This window comes from Polypterus senegalus, chromosome 5 (assembly GCF_016835505.1).
Source record: "Polypterus senegalus isolate Bchr_013 chromosome 5, ASM1683550v1, whole genome shotgun sequence".
Lineage (NCBI taxonomy): Eukaryota > Metazoa > Chordata > Cladistia > Polypteriformes > Polypteridae > Polypterus > Polypterus senegalus.
In genome coordinates this window covers 33,044,355-33,069,165 of record NC_053158.1, presented here as the reverse complement: position 1 = coordinate 33,069,165, position 24,811 = coordinate 33,044,355, and the positions used below count along the sequence as shown (strand labels likewise).

Below are 24,811 nucleotides of genomic sequence, written 5' to 3'. Positions count from 1 at the left end.
AAGAAGTGGGAGTTCACGGTGTTGTTCAACCTAAGAAGTTGGAGTTCAGGTGGAGGTTTGTAGATGAGTGCAAAATATGGTTTAGACACAGGAAGCAGAGGATTATGGTGAGAGGAATTCTATCATAATCGGGTGATCCACAAGGGTCAGTGGTAGGGCCACTGCTATTTTGAATATATATAACTGATTTGGACAGGAAAATAAGTAACAAGCTGGTCAAGTTTGCAGATGATCTGGAATCTGTTAAATCATCACAGAGGGTGGGGATCGATCTGTTCTTAATTCAATTTTTCTTTTTGTAAAAACTTGATTGCTTTGTATGGATTGTAATAAAATTAATAAAAAAAAAAAATCATCACAGAGGGACTTGGAGACAGGATACAGGCTTGGGCAGATTTGTGGCAGATGAAAATTAATGTAAGTAAATTTAAAGTATTACACGTAAGAAATAAAATTGTTAGGTTCGAATGCAAAATAGGAGGTCTGAAAAAAGAAAGTACACCTTATGAGAAGGATTTGGGAGTTGTAGTGGACTCAACACTATCAATGGCCAGACAGTGTTCAGAAGCCATTAAGAAGGCTAACAGAATGTTAGGTTATACACCACGATGTGTAGAATACAAGCCCAAGGAGGTTATGCTCAAGCATTATACTGCACTGGTAAAAGACCAGAGAAGAGAGACTAAATTGATTAAGGGGGTATAGGGAATGAATTATGAGGAATGATTAAAAGAGTTGAGCCAAGTTCAAGTTTAAAAAAAGATTAACAGGAGACATGACTAAGTGTTTAAAATTATGAGAGGAATTAGTCCAGTGGATCAAGACTGTCACTTTGAAATGACTTCATCAAGAACACAGGGACACAGTTGGAAACTTGTTGAGGGTAATGTTTGCACAAACATTAGGATGTTTTTCTTTACACAGAGAACTACAGACACATAGAATAAGCTACCAAGTACTGTGGTAGACAGTAGGTCTTTAGGGACTTTCAAAAGTAGACTTGTGGTCATTTTACAAGAATCAAGTGGATTCAACTGCTGAGCTTTTGTTGAGCTGAATGGTCTGTTCTTGTCTAGATTATTTTAGCATCAAATCACCTACACTGTTACAGAGAAGCTAAAACAGCATATAGACTGGGCAGATTTGTGGCAGATAAAATTTCCTGTAAGTAAATGTAAGATATACATACAGGATATAGATGTGCTAGATTTACATACACAATGGGAGGTCTGAAACTTCAAAGTATACTTTCTGAAAAAGATTTAGGAGTCGTAATGGTCTCATCATTATGTACTGTATATCAAGGTACTGTAAAGAAGCTATCAAAAAGGCTAATCGGATGTTAGGCTATACAGAACAGCACAATGTGTGCAGTATAAGTCCAGGGAGGTTCTGATTAAATTAACCATTCCGATATTGAGGCCTCACCTGGAGTAATGCGTATAGTTTTGGTCTAAATAAGACACAGCAGTGCTGGAGAAAGTCCAGAGAAGAGTGACTATGCTGATTCGGTGACCATGGGGTATAAACTATGAAGAGAGATAGAAGGGGTTTATGAGGAGAGACAGAAGGAGTTGGAACTTTTCAGCTTACGCAAAGTGTTAAAATTAATACAGTGGATTCCTGCTGTTACTTTACAATAAATTCATCAACAAGAACACAGAGGGATGGTTAGAAACTTGTTAAAGGCAGAATTTGAGCAAATGTTAGAAAGTTTTTACTTCTTTCAACACATGGACAAAATTACAAAGTGGTGTGAAGTATCACAGGATTTTAGGGACCTTCAAATCTTGACTTTTATATATTTTCTGATACTATATATATATATTATAATAATATAATATACAATAATATATAACATTATATATGTATTTTTTATTTTTTATATTATATTTTGGACAATCTAGTTGAACAGAATGGGCTGAATGGCCTGTTCTCATCACAGTAATGTTCTGCTTTATAAACCGAGCTTCAAAATTAAGACAACTTGGTAAAAAGGCCATATCCAAGTCCCAAGGTCAAATCTTGTCCTGTGTATGGTTTGTGTAGACTTTGCAGATTCTGCCTATGTCTGTTCTTGTTTACAGGAAACTCTAAAATGACTCAGAATAAATGACGGAGAGAAAGGAAGCACACCCTGTAATCGACTACTGCTCCAAACATGGGTACACAGATAATATTCAGCCTCCCACAAGACTGTTTTGGAATAAGAGGGTCTAGACAATGAAACAGAAATTAAAAGTATACACTAATATTATTAAATTCTAAAAATAATTTAAAGTCTACAAATTTAGTAGCAAATAAAAGCAAAATGTAATGTTAATGAGATGTTTAACAAAACTTGAGTGGACTTGAGTCTTAGCAACAAATACAACAAATCTTTTGGTTAAACACTTTCTGGCTTTCATTTAAACAAAGAACAATGTCTCAATGTTAGGTCATTGTTCTTTCAACCAGCAACATTTCAAAATTTTTATTGTGTTTGTTTATCAGTTATGAATTGTTTGAAACAACATGACAGCACTTTGAAGAACTGCCAATATTTTGTAAATTATTTCTACAATGGAGACAAGCTTATGTACGGGTATGATCTTGTAAGTTTCCTGCAATATGAGTTTATCCTGTTACTTAACTACAATTAAAAATACAAATAGTGAAGAAATGACACATGCTTATGGTTTTGATCTCAGAAGAGAATATAAGTCCACCTAACAGTACATAGAATTCTCATTTTTATTTTCTGCTGCATAATTCTCATAAATTTACGCATGGTCAGTTCATTTCAATTCACATCTTTTTTGTAAATGGGCTTACAGTGATAAAGTAAAGAAAGCCTGATATGAGGTTCGTCTTACTGGTGAGTAAACTTGCCTTTCCATCAATACTCTTTGCATAGAATACCAAAGTATTTTTCAAAATGGTGGAATACACTTAAGTGACAAGAGTACCACTTTAGAAAATTGGTTGGGTGCCTCTGTTACAGTACATGTAGAATATTGTATTTCACAAAAGTGTGAGATTGCACAGCAGCTTTCAACCTCAATGTGTACCACTCTGCAGGGACTTCTGTTCAATCACAAAACCCAGATTTCAAATCTGTTTTGTTGTAATAGATAGGTGAAGAGTTTTTCTGCCTTTTATTTCTTTCCTAAATAGGTGTCACATTTGTCATTTTTATTTTGAGTAGTACCATGAGTACCTCATCTTTAGAAGAATGGGATACTCATTTGGACCATGACACTTAAAAAAACATCTTATAAATTCAAATAATGCTTTGCGAACAAAAAAAAAAATTACAGGCAAGCAGTATACTAGGCATTGTATCACATAAGCATTTTTTTGAAAGGCATTTTATGTTGTTTTGTTCCAGTTAAGTTTATATGTCAACTACTAAATGCATTTTCATTTTAAATGCTTTAATAGCATGATTCAAAAAAGTCTGTTTTTAAAATAATTACAAAGAAATTAATCAGTGTTCAACTGAAGGAGAGGAAATCAAATCAGACAGGAGAAAAACAAGAATGGTAATTTCACAAATAAAAACTCAACTTGAAAGTCCGGCCACTGGAAAGACAAAGTGCTTGAAGATCAACCTTATATTTACCCTGACTGTGCCAGGTAGACATATGTTGCAAAACAAACCAACAGGACACATTTCATGGAAATATAGACGATAAACTGAGTATGAATAAAATTTCCAGTTGAAGACATCATTTTTAAAATAATATTTTTCAGCTCTCCAGCTCTATTCATAATTTTAAACATGTGCATCATGGAACTTCAATAATCTCTGTTTGCATAACAGGGATGATCAAAAACTTTCAGTCTCACCTATTATGAGAACACCTGCATCGGTCAACATAATCCCTATGAACACTAATGCATTTATTTGAACATTCACAAATCTATTTTCCTATGCCATTCAAATCAAACATGTTGCTATGCTTTTGCAACTGACATGACATTTTCATTATTGGTATCACCTCTTTTCATTGGGAAATAAGTGGGGTCAGGCTGGAGACAAGGGTGGGTGTGGCATCTCTTTGACTCCACAGTTGCACAGAGCAGCCTTGGCAATTCACGCCATGTGAGTGGGAACACAGTAATAAGCTGGGGGTCTGGCCAAGAGATTTCCCTGCTACATTTCTTTGACTTTTGGCTGCAAATGCCACAACAAATCAGTGAAACATTGACCGGTTATTTGTTTAGTTGGTATGGACTACAACCACAACATAATAAAAATTATGTACATGATCTTCCATTGTTTGACAGTTGTTTGGACTCTGGGTCACAAACTATTAATATATCCAAGCATCTATTAAAAGAGGCTTCTTCAATTTTTCTTTGGAACTTTAGATGCAGCAATGTCTAATTTCTGGTTTCAACGTTCTGAATCCTCATGGGCATAGACCTTGCATACATTTAATTGTTCATGAATAATGGACTCCGCTGACCCATAACTGATCGCCTGCTATCCCTCAACAATCTCTCTTTCAGTCTTCAATAAGACTTGGTTAATGGTGGCTCAAAAGTTTTCTGCTGGCAATATTATAAGATGAAAATTGTAAAATCCTGGGTCATCTCCCATAGATATTCTGCCATGCTAGAATTCTAGATCCCCTCTCTTGGCTACGCCATACCGAAGGAGAATGGTCCTGGTACACATTGACTAGGTAATAATGAACCTTCAAATGTGCATTTTCTCTAATTTTAGAAATAAATCCAGTGATAACATAATACTTGATTCAGTGAATTCCCATAAAGCACCACCAACTCGCATATCTCACTATACATGAGCTAATCTTTAGCCATTTAACAAAATCAGCACCCTAAAAATATTCCTTTCAGAATCAAACTCAAAGCAGTTTTACCATCTTTTATAAACTGATTCAACTTCTTTAATCTTTGTTTATAGCACATGCTTGCTTTACGCTCTGTTTCTAAGAGGTGTGTGTGTAACTTGTATAGCTCTCTTGATTTTTAATTCACACAACATGCTAAATAATTTAACATCCTATCAACCTTCTCACTAATTATGCACATTGTCTGGGTGCAAACAGGACGGAATCTACTTTAGTTCTCAAGTCCTCACAAGGTGTACTTTCAGGTATCAAACCCTCTCCCAACAAAAAGTTTACTTTCTAAGTGTCACACTTTAATACTGTACTATCAGACAGCTCAAAAGTTTATCCTTCCACTATACAGTATGTCTTAAAGGGATAAGTAATGATAATATAAAGCACTATAAAACATGATCCAATTGCTCTATTTGCCCAAGTATTTATATCACCTTACCTTTTACAAGGGCCATCAACACCTAGAAGTGTACTTTTATCTAAATGTGCATCATAACTACATATTTGTTTCTTGCTGTAGATAAAACAGTAGAAAAACCAAGGAGCTGGTTATTGAATTTTATTGCCAACAAAGAGCCTCCAGGCCCAGTCGCTCAGGGACTGGATGTGAAGCAGATGCACTGCTACAAGTATTTGGGGATTCATTCACTTCGGTGATAGCCTGAACTGGTCTCATAACACAGAGGAACTATATAAGAAAGGTCACAGCTCTTTTCTCTTAGTTCACTGTGTTCTTTGATTGTCTGTAGTGATATCCTTTACATACTTTATAACACTGTGATAGCTGGTGCAGTTTTCTATGTTGTGGTATGCTATGCTGGTAACATCTCCTCTGAAGGGGTACACTGAATCAACAATCTAATTAAATGGGCAGGATCAGTTATGGAACACAATCTCAACCTGCTAGAGGTGGTAGTGGAGGGGAGAATGAAGACAAAACTGAGTGCCATTATGAACAATGCTGCACATCCTCTCTCTGACACAGTAACACTGAGGACTTAGAACCAACAAATTATTCATCAGAAGTGTGTCAAGAAATTGCACTACTTCTTTTTCTTTCGGCTACTCCCGTTAGGGGTCGTCACAGCGGATGCTACACCCATCACCTGCATGTCCTCTGTCACCACAGCCATAAACATTCTCTTAGGCCTTCCTCTTCTCCTACTCCCTGGCAGTTCTATCCTTAACATCCTTCTCCCAATATACCCAGCATCTCTCCTCTGCAGATGTCCAAACCAACGCAAAAGGTACATTTCCCTATTTGGATGGACATACAGACTAATTAGGTAACTAAACTATTTATCAGATGTGTTTTCCACAACTCTCAGGATATACATGGACTTGAGTGTGTTTATTATTTATTTTTAAGTTACTATTTCTAATTTGTTTCTCTACATTAAGCCTGAATTTTTGTAATATTTCATACTTAACAAAATTTTCATTGCCCTGAGCCATATTAGGAAGTGCACTGCATGTGTAAATTAATTGAATATACGAGAAGATGTATTAACTTAACATTGATAAATGCTGATCAAATTAGATGAATATATTCATTAAGAAAAAAAATACTTTGTTCTTAACGCATTGACCACGGGGCAATACATGCTGTAAAGTAAAGTATGCACATAAACTCAGTTTTACATTAATTTTTAATGGTTTAATCTAGAAGAGAAAGAAAATACTCTTGTTTAATTAAGGCAAGGAACCTTTCAAAATGTAAAGTATGGAATTACAAAATGTTTCTTGGGAAATCCTCTGAGGGATTTTTAAGCTTAACATTTTTGCACTTTTTCCCATGAAACAGTCCCTTGATACCCAGAACATGTGATGCCCACAAATAACAATACAAAGACTACTTGGTAGAATGCTTTTTTGTGTTTCTTTTGTTTAATACAATATATGAGGAAATATTATTATCACTCTTTTTTAACAATGGAAGCTGCATTTGTATTACCTGCTTGACTATGGTACAAAGCACAAGTCATATTTTTGCTTAGAGTATAGGGCAGCCACCTGTTGTTAGGTATAAATGCAACTATCTTGCTTAAGATGTATTACTTTGGTGAAATTAACTTTGCCACGAGTTTGACGATATCATAAAAATGTTTGGGAACTTCGCCAAACTCTGCAAAATGCACTGAACTCAATTGGGAAGGAGGAACTGAATTAGTTCTGAGCAGATTACAATTATGCAATGGCCTTTTAAATGCCCCAGAGGTCTAGGGAAACATCAGCCAAATATGCTGGACTAAATATTATGGCCAAAAATGTGATCTGAGATGTGGGGCAGTAGTGCTAATCACTGCACCACTGTGCCTCAAGCAACAAAAGACCCAAATAGAATGATAACCACAAACAAAATCCAAGAAACAGCCACAAGCTTGCAATAAGAATAAAATTAAAAATCATGGTGCTCACAGAGTTCCAATTTTGTGGAACACATTGGCATGCCAGGAAACCGTAGCATGGGACTGTTTATAATTTACTGTATCTGTGAATATACTCTGCACTTTTTTCTTCAATAATGATAGAAATGCCTTGTAAACAGTAAATAGTAAGAACAAAACATTTATATTTCACAGGGTCTTATTCTGTCTTTCCTTTAAAGCTTATTTTGACTGGAAAGTATAGCACATGGCTAATTATACATGTGGTGCTACATGAGAGACAGCAAGCACACAGGAAGCACACAGGGATCAGTGTTATATATATGGTGGCAGTATTCATATTATCCCCATTATGATTAGCTAATTTATCCTTCAAATCAAAATACAGAACTTTTTTTTTTTTTTTGCATACGTGGTGCAAATATGGCTTGATGGGGAAGAGACAGTGCACATGTGTGAAGCAGATCAGTCAGTAATTTTATAGTACGTGTGAAAGTTTTGCTCTGCAGCTCAGTGATGTCAAGATTGCCTTGCAAACATTCCTGGAGTGCTAGAAGAAATGTTCAACTAATCTGTCCGAATGGAGAATTTTCAGGAAAGTATTTGCCTAACAAGGTCAACGATCAATGCAGCATATTCATTGTGAAAAATGGTTTGGTGATTTTTACCGATCAAAAATAGAAAGCAGTGAAGTGAAGTATTCTATACAAAATAAATTCCATTTCATTATTACTGTACCTGTTTAAACCTTTGTGGATTGGCATAAATTGTAACTGTCTAATGCCATTTGTTTTATTCACATTCAACTCTAAGTTTCCTTAGTATATAGTTCAACTTGAACCACATGTAGTTGCAGACAGGACACCAGCACTTACCCACAATCACTCAAGCCAAAGCAATCTCAAATTAGTACTTTGAGCAAGCAGCAAGATTTTGAGACATAAAAGAAAACTGGAGTTCACATGGAAATCACCATGATGAGAAAAAAACCCCAATAATTTGAATCTTTTTATTTTCAGTCTAGCAATTATCAAGCGTTTTCAGATTATGTGTAAAGTATTAATTTTTACAGGTAAATAAAATGATTTAATTCAAAAATCTAAACACATAGAGGTGCAGAGAGGAAATTGTTAGCTGTGCTCCAATATTAATACTGTGATATTTACAATTATACAAACCTTGAGAGGTGGGACCCTAAGTTCCTCTTTGGGTGGTGTTTCTTTTCCAGATGCAGTACTGGATGGTAATGAGCTAGACAGTTCAGTTTCCTCTATTCTAGCTCGTTTCTCTTTACATATTCCAGAGTGCTGTTCACCCGTTTTCCTTTTGGAGATCTCTGGCTCCCTACTGTCAGTTTTCAGTAACTCGGGAGACTTGTTGTGTTCACTATGTTTCACAGGGTACGGTTCTTCATATCTGTGCTGGTGATTAGGCTGATGAGGTTTGTGGTGTTTGATCTTAGGCATCTCTGACCATGAATTTTCTGATAAAACAGAGGATGCCCTGTCTGCAGCACTATAATGTTTAGTTTGCTTAAGACCTTTGTCATTACTAGGTATATCAGGCAATCTTTTTTCTGCTTGAATAGCATCTTTATTCTCCTGCTTAGGTTCTTGTACAGTTATCTGAAGTGGCAAGTCATCTTCTTTAGGTATATCTGGTACAGGTACTGGTTCCACTGAAACAACAGATGTCATTTCTAGTGATAGCTGCAAAGGCCTTTCACTCTCTGGTTCTGGACTACAGCTTTGGGTAGTGTTTGTGAATGTCAGTGCTTGTGAGTCATGCTTTTCATTTGTAAGCTGTTGTTTAGTCTCAATGGTGTCAATCTCTCTGTCACAATAAAAATCATACACAGATGGTGACTTATTACTAGGAGAAGCGTGATCTTTGTCAGGAGATGCTGAAGGTGTCTGTAAAGCTTCAGGTTTTTTAGTTTCAGGCTCCTCAGGGGCTGTCATAGACCCTACAGAAACTGATACATGAAGTGTCTCACTTGTGAAATTTTTATCCTCGCTAAGACTTTCACTAATGCATGACAAAGCAGGAGATGCCTGCAACTGGCTCTTGGGGGATTTGACTTCCAGGGTTTCAAATGAAGAGTTCCCTTCTAACTGTGGTTCTTGTAATGGGGACATTTGTGATTTAGATGAAATGGTATCATCTTCTGTTTCTGACTGAACTTGAGAAGGCCCTGAATTTTCTGCTGGTTGCTCATCATCTGCAGTCAATGCTATACAAGATGCAGGGATAGTGGGTTCTTCTGAACATGGCATACTTTCCTCTGATAGCGTCACTGCCTCTGTTTTAAGTTGTGAATGGTCAGAAGACAATATTTCCTTTGACAGACTTTGCTCTTCAGAGATAAGCTGCGGAATGTCATTATGTTCTGTGGAAATATCCTCTTTTTCCAAAACCAATAATTCATCATTTTTCTCTGATTGGTCTTTGTGCTCATCTAAGAATTCAGCTTCTATGGAGTGTGAATCTTGAAATTTATCTTGCAGTTCCTGATCTTTAGGTTCTTCTGTGGGAGAAGATTCTTCTGAAACAGATGATAGTGCCTCAATGCTATCTTTTTCTATGTCTATGGTAGGAGACAATTCTTCGTCCATAGTAGTGGAATCTAACTCAACAGTATTATCTGAAGTGTCTGCCTCATTTTCTATTGGTATATCATTTCCTTCCTCTACTGTCTCCACGAAGGACTCTGAGACACAGATTTTATTGACATCAGCGTTATCAAAGCCGAGTACCTCAGAGTGTTCCTTGCTTTTATGTGTAGTGTTGTCTACATTTTCAGAGACATCAAGTTCTGGTTTCACATGATCTTCGATATATTCACAAGTATTTGTATCTATCTCCTCTGCAATCTCTTCTTGCACTAAAGATTCCTCAGCAGCTATTTCTGAAATCTCAGAAAATAATATATTGTCTGCTGGTTGTTCAGTCATGTCTTCTGTTGGCTGCTCAGTTGGCAATTTAGATGTAAGTTCCATGGTACATAGTGACTGATCTTCACTTTCTTCACATACAAGCATGTTTCCAGGGATCTCAACTTCCTTCTTTTCTGCAATAGTCTGACAAGATGGTCCAGGTAAATCTGGAGAACTGTCAACTGAGCTTGATCTTTCTTTATCACTTTCCTGTACTGAGGTAAGTATCATGCATTCCTCATGTGTAATACCCGACCTATAAAAATGAAAAAAGAAAAATAAATCAATAAACAAATAAATAAATCAATAAATAAAAATAACATTGAAACATTTCCCCTTCAATATTCCATATGAGATATTTTCTAATTTATCATATTAAATCTTATGTTTTCCAACTGACATTGATTTTCTGTAGCTTCATTTTATATAGTAATCAATTTAACAGTGGGAAGTTTAAGTATGAAACAAATCCTCAAGCCAAGCAAATATAAAGAAGTTTTACTACAATACATTTATAGAGCTGGAGCTCTTCCACATATTTGATTGTTAACAAACTGGAGTGTTGTGTGACTGTTATACAATTCATTCACCACACATGTCTAAATTTAACTGCATGGATAACTTAAATGGACAATGCACTTTAATATATTTCATATCTCCTTTGTATGAGGTATACAGGAATTTTGGTTACATCACAGTGATATCACAGACCTGATTCAAGGATACATTCTTTTGAATAGAACATTTCTGTTTTAATTTTTTTGGGGTTATTTCTTCCAGGAAATTTAGCTCAGTATGATTATTTCTGCAGATTTATAAATGTACTTTAATAGATTGTTCCTGATTTTTATGAAGAAAGAACTAGTACAATCAAACATGTCATAACTTGGTATTTTATACCAATATAACAACTCTCATTAATCTGTCACAGATGGATAATATATATATATAGTTAACATCTTAACACACAGAACTCTGGTAGGGCTGTTCTATAAATAATAATATATTGCATAAAACCAAGTGTTAGGCAGATTCTATATGAGCTAAGAATAGCAGATATAACAGAAAAGTCAATGTGGCATTTTCATTTGAACAGCATTAATCAGCCTGTTCTTAGTGTAAGAAATGGAGACGAGAATCTAAAGACCTCTTTACTCCAGTTATTTTTTTCACCTTAACATCTATGCACTTTAGTTATCAGTGGCAATAAAACCTTCCTATGACAAACAGCTAGACCTTGTGGCTCTTGGCATGAATGCAGCTGGCAGTTTTGAGTCTTGTTTCCATAGCAATTTGTCCTGACAAAATGTTGATGGGAGAGGACTGGTTGAATATTTTGTACACAGACAAGAGACACTGTACTAATAGTACAAGAATAGGTCATGGGTAGACTGTCAACCATGACCAGGCCAGAATGAATTTCTTCAGACAGACTAGCACAGAATATGTCTATTTTACTTATTCTGAATGGTAGCTATTATATTGCTTTCAATGCTTGATCCTGTTTTTAAAGTCAATAGTTTCATTTAAGACGACAAATGAGACGGCCTAACTGCATTTTTGTTAATCCAGAATGAGTAATCTTTGCAGCCACAGCTAGAATGGTGAGTGAGTACAGCCCAGTGCAAACAAAGGGACAGTTAGGGCAGATATGTAAAGACTCTCAATCCATATCCACTTTGTAAAATGCAAATGGCATCTTTTGAAGTAGGATGCAAGGAAAAAGAGGAGGATGCAAAAAATGAGATGATCAATTATAGAACCAGAAATGATTAGTCACTAACATATCTGACAGCAAATAATCGAAGGAGAACCAGGATTTATCCAGACATTCACAAGCTCACTTAGCACCTTAGCAAAAACGTTTATTTCCACTGATAAGCAAACGAGAAGGAACTTGTGATGCCTTAAATATCATTTCCATCAACCATTGTGTTAACTTAGACTGCCAATACTTTTAAGGTTTGATTTCTGTCTGTTACCGTAGCAGATCTACCCTAAGATTATACTACCACAGAAGACTGTTCTAAAAGATACCTAGAATTTATTTTGTTTAATGTGGAATGGAGAGTTGAGATTTAGTGGAAATGAGTAAAAAGAGTGTACAAATTCTGTCTGGAAGCAAGCTCAACAAATCGTCAGTCTATAGCATGTTTTTTGATCTCCACAGCAAAGTAATTTACTTTGTGGCTCACAGTTGAATGTTTTTTCTACTTAACTTCTTGGAGGCAGATGTAAAAATAGGACTGCTAGACTTTAAGGACTATACTAAGTGCAATAAAAAGTGAACTGATGTTAGTTACTAGTCTTTTAATAAGAATCTGGAAAAATAAAAAGAAAATCACTGCAACATAAATAAATACATCTTACTGGCCTTTTGTTTTATTAGCATAAAATAACATATTTCCTAAATGAGGGCTTTATTTGATTTTGATGGTCGAGGCTTATCTTGGGCTATATGCCTTGCATGACCACAGTAAGACACAATTACTGCTTTGAAAAAGGGAAAAAAATGAAATTCTGCCAGCCAGCTGCAGTTGCATTGAAAATGTATTACAGTAAATACAGTAAAAAAAATTTTTAAACCGTTCCACATACCAAAATAATAACATACAGTAACAAACTCAAACCAGTTATATCCAGTTCTGAACTACAAACGACCTGAAGCCTGTCCCAGCAGCAACAATTGACTCAGAATGGAGCATCAGTCAGAAGCAAGCTCTACACACACACACACACACACACACACACAGAAAAACCAATTTACAATTGCTAAGTAACCTAAATCATCTTAAGGATGTAGAAGGAAAAAAGGAGTAAATATGGAAATAACCTATACTATTCAGACTAAACAAACAACAATGGGGTGTAGAATTCAAAGCCTAGGTTCTTTAGGCAGCATTGCTACCCACTGACCACCATGTCACCCAACCAAAACAATGTACATATACAATTATAGCAAAGAATTTGAAGATTTCCTCATGTTAAATTTAGCAGAAGCATGAATCATAATTATGAATATTATACAGTTGATTTCACATGGTATATATCCTACTGTTTACCATCAGAGAGAGCTTTGTGAAGAAAATAATAATAAAATCATATATAATGAAGAACACTCTGTGTACAATTAATAATTTTAAAACTGAGGTATTTAAAACCAAAATCAGAAATAAAATCTTACTTTATGAATAAGAAAAATGTATTGAGAAGTTCCTTACAATATGTCTCCTGGCTAAATGGACTGTCCTTGATATAACTGAACAAAAAGAGTTTGGTTTTCCTTTATACCTCTATAATAACAATGAAAAATGTTTATGTACTTAATTCGTACATACTTTTCTCCATAGTATGTTTCATAAAACTTTTCTTTCCAAGGTTCAATCTTCTTTTCTTTTTCCATTTCCTGCCTTATTCGTATTTGCATTTCTGGTGTAAACTCTCCTACAATATTAAAAATAGAAAAAGATAAAACAAGAATTAATTACTTACAAAATGCTCACAAGCAATGCCAAAATTGCATTTCCAGAAACATGTAAAAGATTTAAAAAAATTGATACTATTACTGTCAGAACTGATACTAGACTTTTTTTCTTACTAGATGTTACATGAGAATGAAAAATTACATCATAATACACAACAATCATACAAATAAAACTAACACAGCAATTACATTAATATGCTTCAAAATTAATGAAAAAAACCCTCAGAATTCACCATTCAGCCCTCTCCCAAAAAGAGACACTGCAAAAAGAAAGCTATATCAAAAAAGAGAACTGATATCGGACATTTTCATATAACAACATAATTTGTACAGTTTATAGCAGACGAGTGTAACAAAACCAGAGGTGCTCATTTCTGCTCCTCGAAAGCTGCAATGAACTAGGCTAACACTACCATACTATTAAATTAGTCTTGTGAGGCCAGAAGTGATTCTCAAATGAAAACACATGTATCTAAAAGGTTTAGAAATAGCAGCAAAATCGTGAGCGGCAAAGGCTACCCCAACATGGTTTCTTCTGAAACACCTGCCCCCAGTTTCTCTAGTCCATGAATTTTAAACTCCTGCCGGAATTTCAAGGCAAGAACAAAAGATACTGAACAAAGGACTTGACACTGAGAGAAAATAAAAAAAGTTAAAATTGCTGTTATCTATTCAGGGGCTTAGTAGCACAAGGTAACTGAAGCTTAATAATTAATCTGCACATTGTAATGAGGGTTGTAACAGAGGAGACAAAACAGATTGACAGATAGATCACCACGGCTACTGGGCTCCACATGTTTGATATGAGCCTCAGTCTGCTACCACATCTTTCTGTCATTTTGACTATTGCATCACCTTATGGCATAAAAGCAGCAGAGTTTATATAAACATTGTGGTCTACACATAACACAACATGTTAAAATGCTGTGGCTGTTTTGTCATGTCGTGTTTGCTTTTTCAATTAGGCAGTAATGTAGGCAGTAATGCTGTTGAATGTTGTTTAGATGTGGGTGTTGTGAAGCCTCATGTGTGCACCTACTGGTGTTGTTGGGCAAATTTGGTGATTTGGGAGTTTTGAGTACTAAAACCTGCATCTTCTATGGCTCTTCATTATTAGCTCTCTTAATGGCAAGTCCTTTTGACGGGGTGTGACAAATTGTTTACTTCAAATGCATATTTTGCCATTCATATTTTCATGAATACAGCTGCCAATTCTTTTAAGCTCACATCAATTCCTACACTGTCGTCATAACACTGAAGAACTGAGAGCACACATAGAACCTGCAACAACGTATCATTCACGTTTACCATTCGTCCATTGTTGTGGTTGAATGCCGATGTATAATCTGGTGCTACAGATTGCATCAGGTTATGTTTATTTTTAATATGAACAATGTCTATGCTTGACACACATTGATATAAGGCGGAGTGGTGGCTCTGAGGCTAGGGATCTCCACTGGCAATCGGAAGGTTGTTGGTTCGAATCCTGCAAATGCCAAAAGGGACTCTGCTCTGTTGGGCCCTTGAGCAAGGCCCTTAACCTGCAATTGCTGAGCGCTTTCAGTAGTGAGAAAAGTGCTATATAAATGTAAAGAATTATTTAAGTTTTTGTAGCACTTTTCCACTGTAGGTGGTTCATCGTAAACAAAAGCTTGCCCTCTATCAGACCAGGTTAACAAGAGCTAATTTCTGCCCTTTGTAGTTCAAAATCATTTGAGCACAGCCATCACGAGGCATAGGATTGGTTTAGAAATGTGACACTCAGTGAGCTGTCTAATATATTATACTGCTGGCTTCAGAGAGACAAGATATTAATTAAACTTCTCTCTTCATTAAACTGGCTTGCTGTAGTTCTCCATATTAACTTGATTTTGGAGCACAGGATTTTCTTAATTTGCTTTCTTTTTTAACTTAGTTGTCAAGAACTTTCACTTCAATAACCAATACTCAATTAACCATGAATTGCAAATGACAATAGAAACAAGAACTGATCAGCTCAATATGTACCATATTTGGATGCTCATCATTAAAACTCTTTAAAACTAAAATAAAAAGTTGAGGGATTCAGTAGATTAAATCCTACCAAATCCACTTGGTAGATTTCTATGAACAGTAAAATATAAGCTGGATAAAATTTGTGACATGGGCACAGGCTAAAACAAAATACTACATCAAAAACAAAGAAACAGGAAAAATGCAGTTTTTATCTGAGGTCATCTTGTGCGACAAGTTAGCAGTAGCAAAATGTACATTTTTATGTATTTATTTATTATTTGCTACTAGTTTGATATTCATTTTTTCCACTCAGTTGCTAAGCAATATGTATCTGAGAAAATAAAATACAGTTTACCATACCTTCTGCTAATCTCTGCTTCCAGCCCTGAGCAGCATATGCAAAGAATTCATTATTCAATGCAGAGTTACTTAGACGCAAAACTCCATCGCTTCCCATCTACAAAATAAAACAGCATGAAAGTATGAAGCAAACCAAATGAACAACAAGTTGCTCTGATCTTAAAGGCAAAGTACTTAGAATTGATGATGATAATGATTAGAATTAACATTAAGATTAATGCAACACAGATATGCAATTTATATTTAATTTGTAATAGGTATTAAGTGAGGAATGTGTAATTGTATAATGATTCCTAGTGCTTTTAAAAATCAAACTATACTTGTCAATTTAAAAAACTTCTAATAACAGTTCAAATGTGTGAAAAAAAATACATCTGTCGCTTCATAGTTCTATATTGCTTAACCCTGGATGGCACTATTCAAGTTTTATTGGCAAAATACAAGAGACGGCTTGTAATGTTCTATAAAAATGAAATAAAATTACAGTTTATATCACTAGATGTTAGTATCATAAAGCTGCAACTATAACTACTTTAGGCTGTTAAGAGAAGGTTGATTCTATGATGAAAACAACTATATAAACTAACAGCTGGATTGCAAATTTAATCAAAATCTAAATTGTAAAGCTCTGTATTGTATACTGCAGTAACATGAAGAAGGAATTTGTTGAAGTACAATACAAATACTGTATATTAAACAATTATGACTCAATAAAGAGAAGAACAGCATTTAATTATGCATAAGCTAATATTACATTGCATCCCATAACAATCACTAAAGTAGTAATTCTTTTGACAGAAAAAGCTTTTTTTGTTATTTTATTCATCTTTCCATGTTACAAATGAGGACACAGTAAATCAAACATAACCATAAAAACATCAATACAATATAAACACACACATCCCACAGTGCCCTCAACACTCCATCCCACAGGCCTCACAATCAACTTTTTGATAAAAATTAATCATGGAGAAAAGAAGTCATAGCTGCACATGGGAAAAACTATTTGGACATTAAGTAAAGCTCCATTCTAAATGATTTTGACTTCCAGAAGTAAAAAAGATAGTTAGGAGATTAATTTCTGCAAGCTAAATTTGTAGCAACTGAATAATCCCTGATGGAAAGAGGAAAGTGAAAAAGCAGAAAGATACAAGAGAAGGAAAACATTAAGAGTAAATGAGATATTATAGGAGAGGACAGAAGAAAGAAACTGCAACAAGGTTGCCAGAAGGCTGAAACTTTAGGACATCACCAGTACATAACCTGGAGTTTACACATGTGAGGTTAAACTGTACTTTGTGAAAAAAGTGCATATTGTGAATAATATATACATCCATCCATCAATCATCCAACCTGCTACTGTATATCCTAACTACAGGGTCACGGGGGGTCTCCAGGAGCCAATCCCAGCCAACACAGAGAGCAAGGCAGGAAACAAACCCAGGCGTTTCATATACAGTGGAACCTCGGTTTGCGAGCATAATTCGTTCCGGAAACGTGCTCGCAATCCAAACCACTCGTATATCAAAGCGAATTTCCCCATAAGAAATAATGGAAACTCAGATGATTCGTTCCACAACTCAAAACTATTCATATAAAAATGATTAATACAAAATATAAAGTAAAAATACATAAAACAAATTAACCTGCACTTTACCTTTAAAAAGAATCATGGCTGGTGTGAGTGAATTTCTAAACTCATGTGGAATTCCACCCAACGGGACGACATGCGAAAGAGTGTCCCAAAGCAATCGCAGTCTCCCAGCGCTGTAGCAGTTCGCCGTATAAGCGCATCCAAAAAGATCACAGACATGCTATAAGCCTGCCGTCAATGGGTGATACAAGGAACATTATAAAGATCCCGCTACAATAAATAACAGCGCTGTTGCTGTTTCAAGCTGAAGGCGGCTGGTGTTGTTAAAGTACTGAGACTCAGCTTTGTGTTTTGGGGCTCAAGATGGGGACTCGCACTTCACAGCACACATGTGTGCGTGCGCACACACAAACACACACAGTCACAATGCTGTAGTAAACAGTATACGCTCATACGGATGTTGACTATATGAGTGAGGCACTCAGACGGAGAATAGGAGACAATTGCCCTCAAGAGAAGAGAGAGACGCGCTGCGCGTGAGCGTGCTCTCGTGAGCGAGAGAGATGAGGAGAGAGACAGAGGCGAGTGCAAGCGAGTTATCAATCAATCAACATTTATTTATATAGCACATTTTCATACAAAAAAATGTAGCTCAAAGTGCTTTACAAAATGAAGAATAGAAAAATAGAAGACACAATAAAAAATAAACATAAGTAAACATTAATTAACATAGAATAAGTAAGGTCCGATGGCCAGGGTGGACAGAAAAAACAAACAAAAAAATATATATATATATATATATATATACATATAAGGAGAGAGAGACGCGCGGGAGCGAGCAAGAGAGATAAGGAGGGAGAGAGAGAGAGAGAGAGAGAGGCGAGTGCGAGCGAGCAAGATAAGGAGAGAGAGACGCGGGAGCGAGATATAAGAAGAGAGAGAGATAGAGAGAGAGATGTGCTGTGTGAGCAAGAGAGATAAGGAGAGAGAGACGCGTGTGCATGAGAGAGAAGAACCATCAGCTCAGTTGTGATCACATGACGCTCAGCAGACAAAATCCATACTGCTCGTATTGCAAGACATCGCTCGTTTATCAAGTCAAAATTTATTAAAAAATTTTGCTCGTCTTGCAAAACACTCGTAAACCAAGTTACTTGTAAACCGAGGTTCCACTGTACAGTCATATGAAAAAATTTGGGAACCCCTCTCAGCCCGCATAATAATTTACTCTACTTTCAATAAAAAAGATAACAGTGGTATGTCTTTCATTTCCTAGGAACATCTGAGTACTGGGGTGTTTTCTGAACAAAGATTTTTAGTGAAGCAATATTTAGTTGTATGAAATTAAATCAAATGTGAAAAAATGGCTGTGCAAAAATTTGGGTACCCTTGTAATTTTGCTGATTTGAATGCATGTAACTGCTCAGTACTGTTTTTTTGCAACACCAAATTGGTTGGATTTGCTCATTAAGCCTTGAACTTCATAGACAGGTGTGTCCAATCATGAGAAAAGGTATTTAAGGTGGTCAATTGCAAGTTGTGCTTCCCTTTGACTTTCCTCTGAAAAGTGACAGCATGGGATCCTCAAAGCAACTCTCAAAAGATCTGAAAACAAATATTGTTCTGTAATGGTTTAGGGGAAGGCTACAAAAAGCTATCTCAGAGGTTTAAACTGTCAGTTTAAACTGTAAGGAATGTAATCAGGAAATGGAAGGCCACAGGCACAGTTGCTGTTAAAACCAGGTCTGGCAGGTCAAGAAAAATACAGGAGCAGCATATGTGCAGGATTGTGAGAATGGTTACAGACAACCCACAGATCACCTCCAAAGACCTGGTGTATCTGTGCCACAAACAGAGTTGCTTGTTGTATGCAAATGCTCATTTAGATAAGCCAGATTCATTTGGGAACAAAGTGCTTTGGACTGATTAGACAAAAATTGAGTTATTTGGTCATAACAAAAAGTGCTTTGCATGGAGGAAGAAGAACACCACATTCCAAGAAAAACACCTGCTACCTATTGTCAAATTTGGTGGAGGTTCCATCATGCTGTGGGGCTGTGTGGCTAGTTCAGGGACTGTGGCCCTTGTTAAAGTCGAGGGTCAGATGAGTTCAACCTGATATCAAGAAATTCTTCAGGATAATGTTCAAGTACCAGTCATAAAGTTGAAGTTACACAGGGGTTGGATATTACAACAACACAACGACCCAAAACACAGTTTGAAACGTACAAAGGCATTCAATCATGTAGAGGGAGAACTACAATGTTCTGGAATGGCTGTCACAGTCCCCTGACTTGAATGTCATCAAAAATCTATTGAATGATTTGAAGCGATCTGTCTATGCTTGGCAGCCATCAAATTGAACTGAACTGGAGAGATTTTGTATGGAAAAATGGGCAAAAATACCCCCATCCAGAATCCAGATACTCATCAAAGGCTATAGGAGGCGTCTAGAGGCTGTTATATTTGTAAAAGGAGGCTCAACTAAGTATTGATGTAATATCTCTGTTGGGGTGCTCAAATTTATGCACCTGTCTAATTTTGTTATGATGCATATTGCATGTTTTCTGTTAATCCAAAAACCTTATGTCACTGCTAAAATACTACTGTTTCCATAAGGCATGTCATATATAAAAAGGAAGCTGCTACTTTGAAAGCTCGGCCAATGATAAACAAAAATCCAAAGAATTAAGAGGGGCTACCAAAATTTTTCATATGACTGTATATATATATATATATATATATATATATATATATATATATATATATATATATATAAAATCTAACATCTGTCTGTCCGCTTTTCATGACAGAACTACTTAACAGATTTAGATTTTTTTTCTATAATTTGCTTGAACATTCCAGTTGATTTTGTGACTTCTCTCATCGTGCCAAGTATCATAGATTGCTTGCAGTCCATAATTTATTTGAGCGAATCCAAGAGAGTGTCTGCGAGGTGAGGGTAGGGTTCTCCTAAACTCACACTCCAACTTCCGTTTCAGTCGGTCTACCTCTCGTCTTGTGTTGGAGCGTACCTTGCCTCTGCTTAGTTTAGCAATACTTGATTGTTCAACAGGCATTATAAGATAGATTGTTAAGGAGTAACGTTTGATGTTTTTGAGAGAGAGATCAGAGCTACATGTGTTTTATCGGGTAGCCGCCGATTGCCACTGATACAGTATAACGGCCATGTCCTTTTCTCACCACACGGGGACGCTCTCCCATCAGAGCTGAAAACAATCAGATACAGTGCCAATGTTTGACGTTGCAGCATACCTACCTTCTGGTTAGCCAGAATTATATATTTTTTTTAAATTGATTTTTAAAGTTTGTCCTGTTTCACTACTGTGTGGGTGGAACCACGGGGGAACAGCTAGTTTATAATAATAATAATAACAAATCTTCTTATATTATACACTACCGTGGCTGTTCATTTGTCTGTCCAGGATTTTAAATCACCTGTACCTCACAAACCGTTTGAACTATTGACCTGAAATTTGGTACACATATACTACGTGACATCTACAATCTGCTTTTGGGGTGATGATTGACCTCCAAGGTCATTCCTCTTTTTATTTTATTTTATTATAAAATCAACTCTCGGCAATGGCCAGCAGGGCAGCCGTGCGGCGCATGCGTATGGGCGCTGTTCTCATCCCTTCCTCTTCATATCTTAAATCATTCTTGAGCCAGATTGAAGACCTAAGTATGAGCTTAAGTGAAAAATTAAGGAAAACATACTAAGTAATTGCAACACAAAATCTGACTTAATCAGTTTTAATTAATATGAAAAGATGAAAGAAGAGAAGGAGCTCAGGAGGTTGCAAATGCATCAACGTCTGAGCAAACGAATGCTAAATGTACAGAGAAAGAGTATAAAAACTATGAATGCTCAAGTTAAGTGTATTCGCTGCACGTTATTGTGCAGTGCGCGTTTACTGGTAATAAATAATTTATAATAATAATAAAAGTCTATTCTTCCAATGCAGGGTTGTGGGTGTCACTGCATACTCATAAAATACATGGTGACACACACACATCAATTAACTTAACTCCAGCCTCCTGGGACAATGGGATACAGAAAGAAAATCGAGGAGTACTAGGAGATATGAGGGGAAACCCCACCCAATCAGTAACTACTGTAGGTAATGATTCAAAGTCTCTAAATCTCACCGGAGTTGTAAGCAAGCAGTACTAAGCATTGCAACCCCTTTCAGTAGGTGTTACTATTGTGTAATGTGTAGTGTATTGTACAATATTGTGCAGGTCCCCCTCCTCTCACCAAAGCAGCTCCAGCTCATCAAGCCCATCTGAAGATGTCCTGTGGTATCTGGCACCAAGATGTTATCAAGAGATCTTGTAAGTTGTGAGACAGGGTTTCTGACTTTTTTCTAGCACTTCACACAAATGCTCAATCTGATCGAGATCTGTGGAATTTAGATGGCAAGTCAACACCTTGAAATCCTTGTCATGTTCCTCAAACCATACCAGAAAAATTTATGCTGTGGGGTAGGGTGTGATATCCTGCTGAAAAAGGCTATTGCCATCAGGAATGTATGTGGTCTGCAGCCATCTTTGGGTAGGTGGTATGTGTCAATGTAACATCTACATGAACAGCAGGAACCAAGACTTCCCAGCAGAACATTGCCTACAGCATCACACTGCCTCCACCGATTTGCCTTGTTCCTATAATGCATCCTGCAGCCATCTCTTCTCAGGTAAAACAACACATATATGCGCCCATCCATTGACATGATCTAAACAAAAACATGGTTCATTAGGCCAAGCCAATTCCTTCAATTGTTCCATGGTCCAGTTCTGATGCTCATGTGCCCACTGTAGGTGCTTTTCACAGTAGACAGGGGTCAGCATGGGCAGTTTGATTGGTCTGTGGTTATGCATCAAGCTGCAATGCACTGTGTGTTCTGACGCCTTTCTCTCATGTTCAGCATTATGTTTTTCAGCAAGTTGTGGTTCAGTAGCTCTTCTGGTACGATTGGACCAGACAGCCTAGCCTTTGCACCCCATGTGTATCGATGAGCCTTGGGTGCCCATTACCCTGCCGCTGGTACACCAGTTGCCCTTCCTTGGACCACTTTTGGTAGGTACTAACCATGGCACACGAAAAACAGCACGCAAGATCTGTTGTTTTGAAGATACTCTGTCCCAATCGTCTAGCCATCACAAATTGGCGGTTGTCAAAGTTGCTCATTTCTTTATGATTGCCCATTTTTCCTGCTTTCCACACATCACCTTTAAGAACTGACTGTTCACTGGTTGTCTAATATATCCCAACCCTTGACAGGTGCCATTGTAACTCTGTTTACTTACACCAGTTTATTCTAAGCCTAAAAGAGTATTCATTTATTCATTCTAATATGCCGATAAATAATTTATCATAAAATGTATTTTTCAGCCCATCATTATTATAAAACTGTTATACAGTACTGAAATATATGAAAAATACTAATGAAAAATATTGGCACCTGTGAAATGGAATTAGGATCCAACAAAAATTATATCATTTTTTTCCAGAACATCTGTATGCATTTAACTAAAATAAAGGAAAACATGGTGACTCAGTAAATGTACTGTTTTAAAATCTAACTATCTGCAGTGTGGTACAGAACATTAATTGCAATATCTTAAAATTGCATTACCTATAATTTGCCACCTGAGCATATACTAATATAATACGCCCACCATGAATAAAGGTCAAATACAAACACTTCATTTCCTGCTTATGGGGCCAATTAAATAAACATTGTAGGTGGTTTGCTTTGAAAGGGCATTGTATCTTCATTTGTTTTCCCCCCATATGGAATTAACAGAATCTTAATTACTACAATAGTTTTGACAAGCTAAAGTATAGTAGCTGCTTTGTTCAACCTCTCATAGTTTGTCAAGATAGTTCATTGTGGTTATTTACAAAAGTGCGCAAATGGCACAGTTCTGTGGTTACCACTTAAAGCTATTAATAGTGATTATTGCTTTCATGTAGCATGTGTACAATGAAACTTCAGTTACCAAATTCACGGTTTGAGTGATGGAGTCACATATTTGCATCTTTATTTTTTAAATGCCTTTCAAATTTAATTTTATTTATTTCTGGAGAAAGGTGGTGGTGTACTTTACTACATATTGGAATGTAAAGTAACACTTTAGATTATTAATAATAATACATTATTATTGAAAATAACTACACTTTAGATATATTTTGTCATTTTGTATAGTTTTATAAAATAATGAAAAAATCTTGTATGTACTAGTAGGGAATTTGATTAATGTTATATTTAGTGTTTGTCTGGTTTTAAATTATAAGTCTCATCACTACTACACTTATATATTAAATGTAATCATGAAGTTTATCTTATCCTGAAAGGAGGATGCTGCTATTTTCCCCAGTATATAAGCAAATAAGTGTCACTCTTTGAGAGATGCCAACATGACAACCATACATAACTGTGCAAAGTTCATTCATTGACAGGAGACATGTTAGGTTCCTGGATGTTTACTAGAGTTACATATTAGACATGTCATAGGTTTGCGACTGGCACACAGTCTAGGGTTTGTTCCTGCCTTGTGCCCTATGCTGGCTGGGAAATGCTTCAGCCCCTCCCACAACCCTGTTCAGGACTTAGCAGGTTGTATAATGATTGACTAACATGTCAGAGGTAAATTATTGAAACACTAGGGAAATAATCTTAAAACACAGGAATCACTATATATTTGGGTTGAATTCAAAATCCTCTTTTAAATATAAAAAGCCTTAAATGGCGAAGGCCCTGTTTACTTAACTAAACTGATCATTATTTACAAATCAGAACGGACATTGAGATCTCAAGATACCAACCTACTTAACAATTCTAAGGATTAATAAAATAACAGTGGGAGGTCATGGTTTTAGTTACAGGGCCCTGAAGTTATAAAATGATCTGCCTGCTAATATAAGAGATGCCCTTTCATTCTCAGCTTTTAAATCCAGGATGAAGACTCACTACTTGAGTCTAGCATACCCCTGACTAGAGCTTCTGATTAGCTGTACATATTGCATTTCTGTTTGTTAGTCATTTGTACAGAAATATAAGTATAATATTTTTATATAGGTACTAACCCTCTTCTATACTGTTTCTCTTCTTGGTATCTGGATGTGGCAGTTGGTGCCACTGCTCTACTGTCAGGTTGCTCTCCTGCATATA

At 36.2% G+C, this 24,811-nt stretch overlaps 1 protein-coding gene across 3 annotated transcripts in view; it reads right to left on the bottom strand.

Annotated features, from left to right (window-relative positions):
- Window positions 1-24,811, bottom strand: part of LOC120530197 (putative Polycomb group protein ASXL3) — a 262,912-nt gene that overhangs the window by 5,904 nt on the left and 232,197 nt on the right. For all 3 annotated transcript variants that reach the window (XM_039754458.1, XM_039754459.1, XM_039754460.1), the window contains 3 exons: window positions 16,019-16,115; window positions 13,518-13,623; window positions 8,422-10,435 (listed from right to left, as the gene is read on the bottom strand). In XM_039754458.1, the coding sequence (XP_039610392.1) occupies window positions 8,422-10,435; window positions 13,518-13,623; window positions 16,019-16,115 (2,217 nt within the window). The remainder of the gene's footprint in view (window positions 1-8,421; window positions 10,436-13,517; window positions 13,624-16,018; window positions 16,116-24,811) is intronic.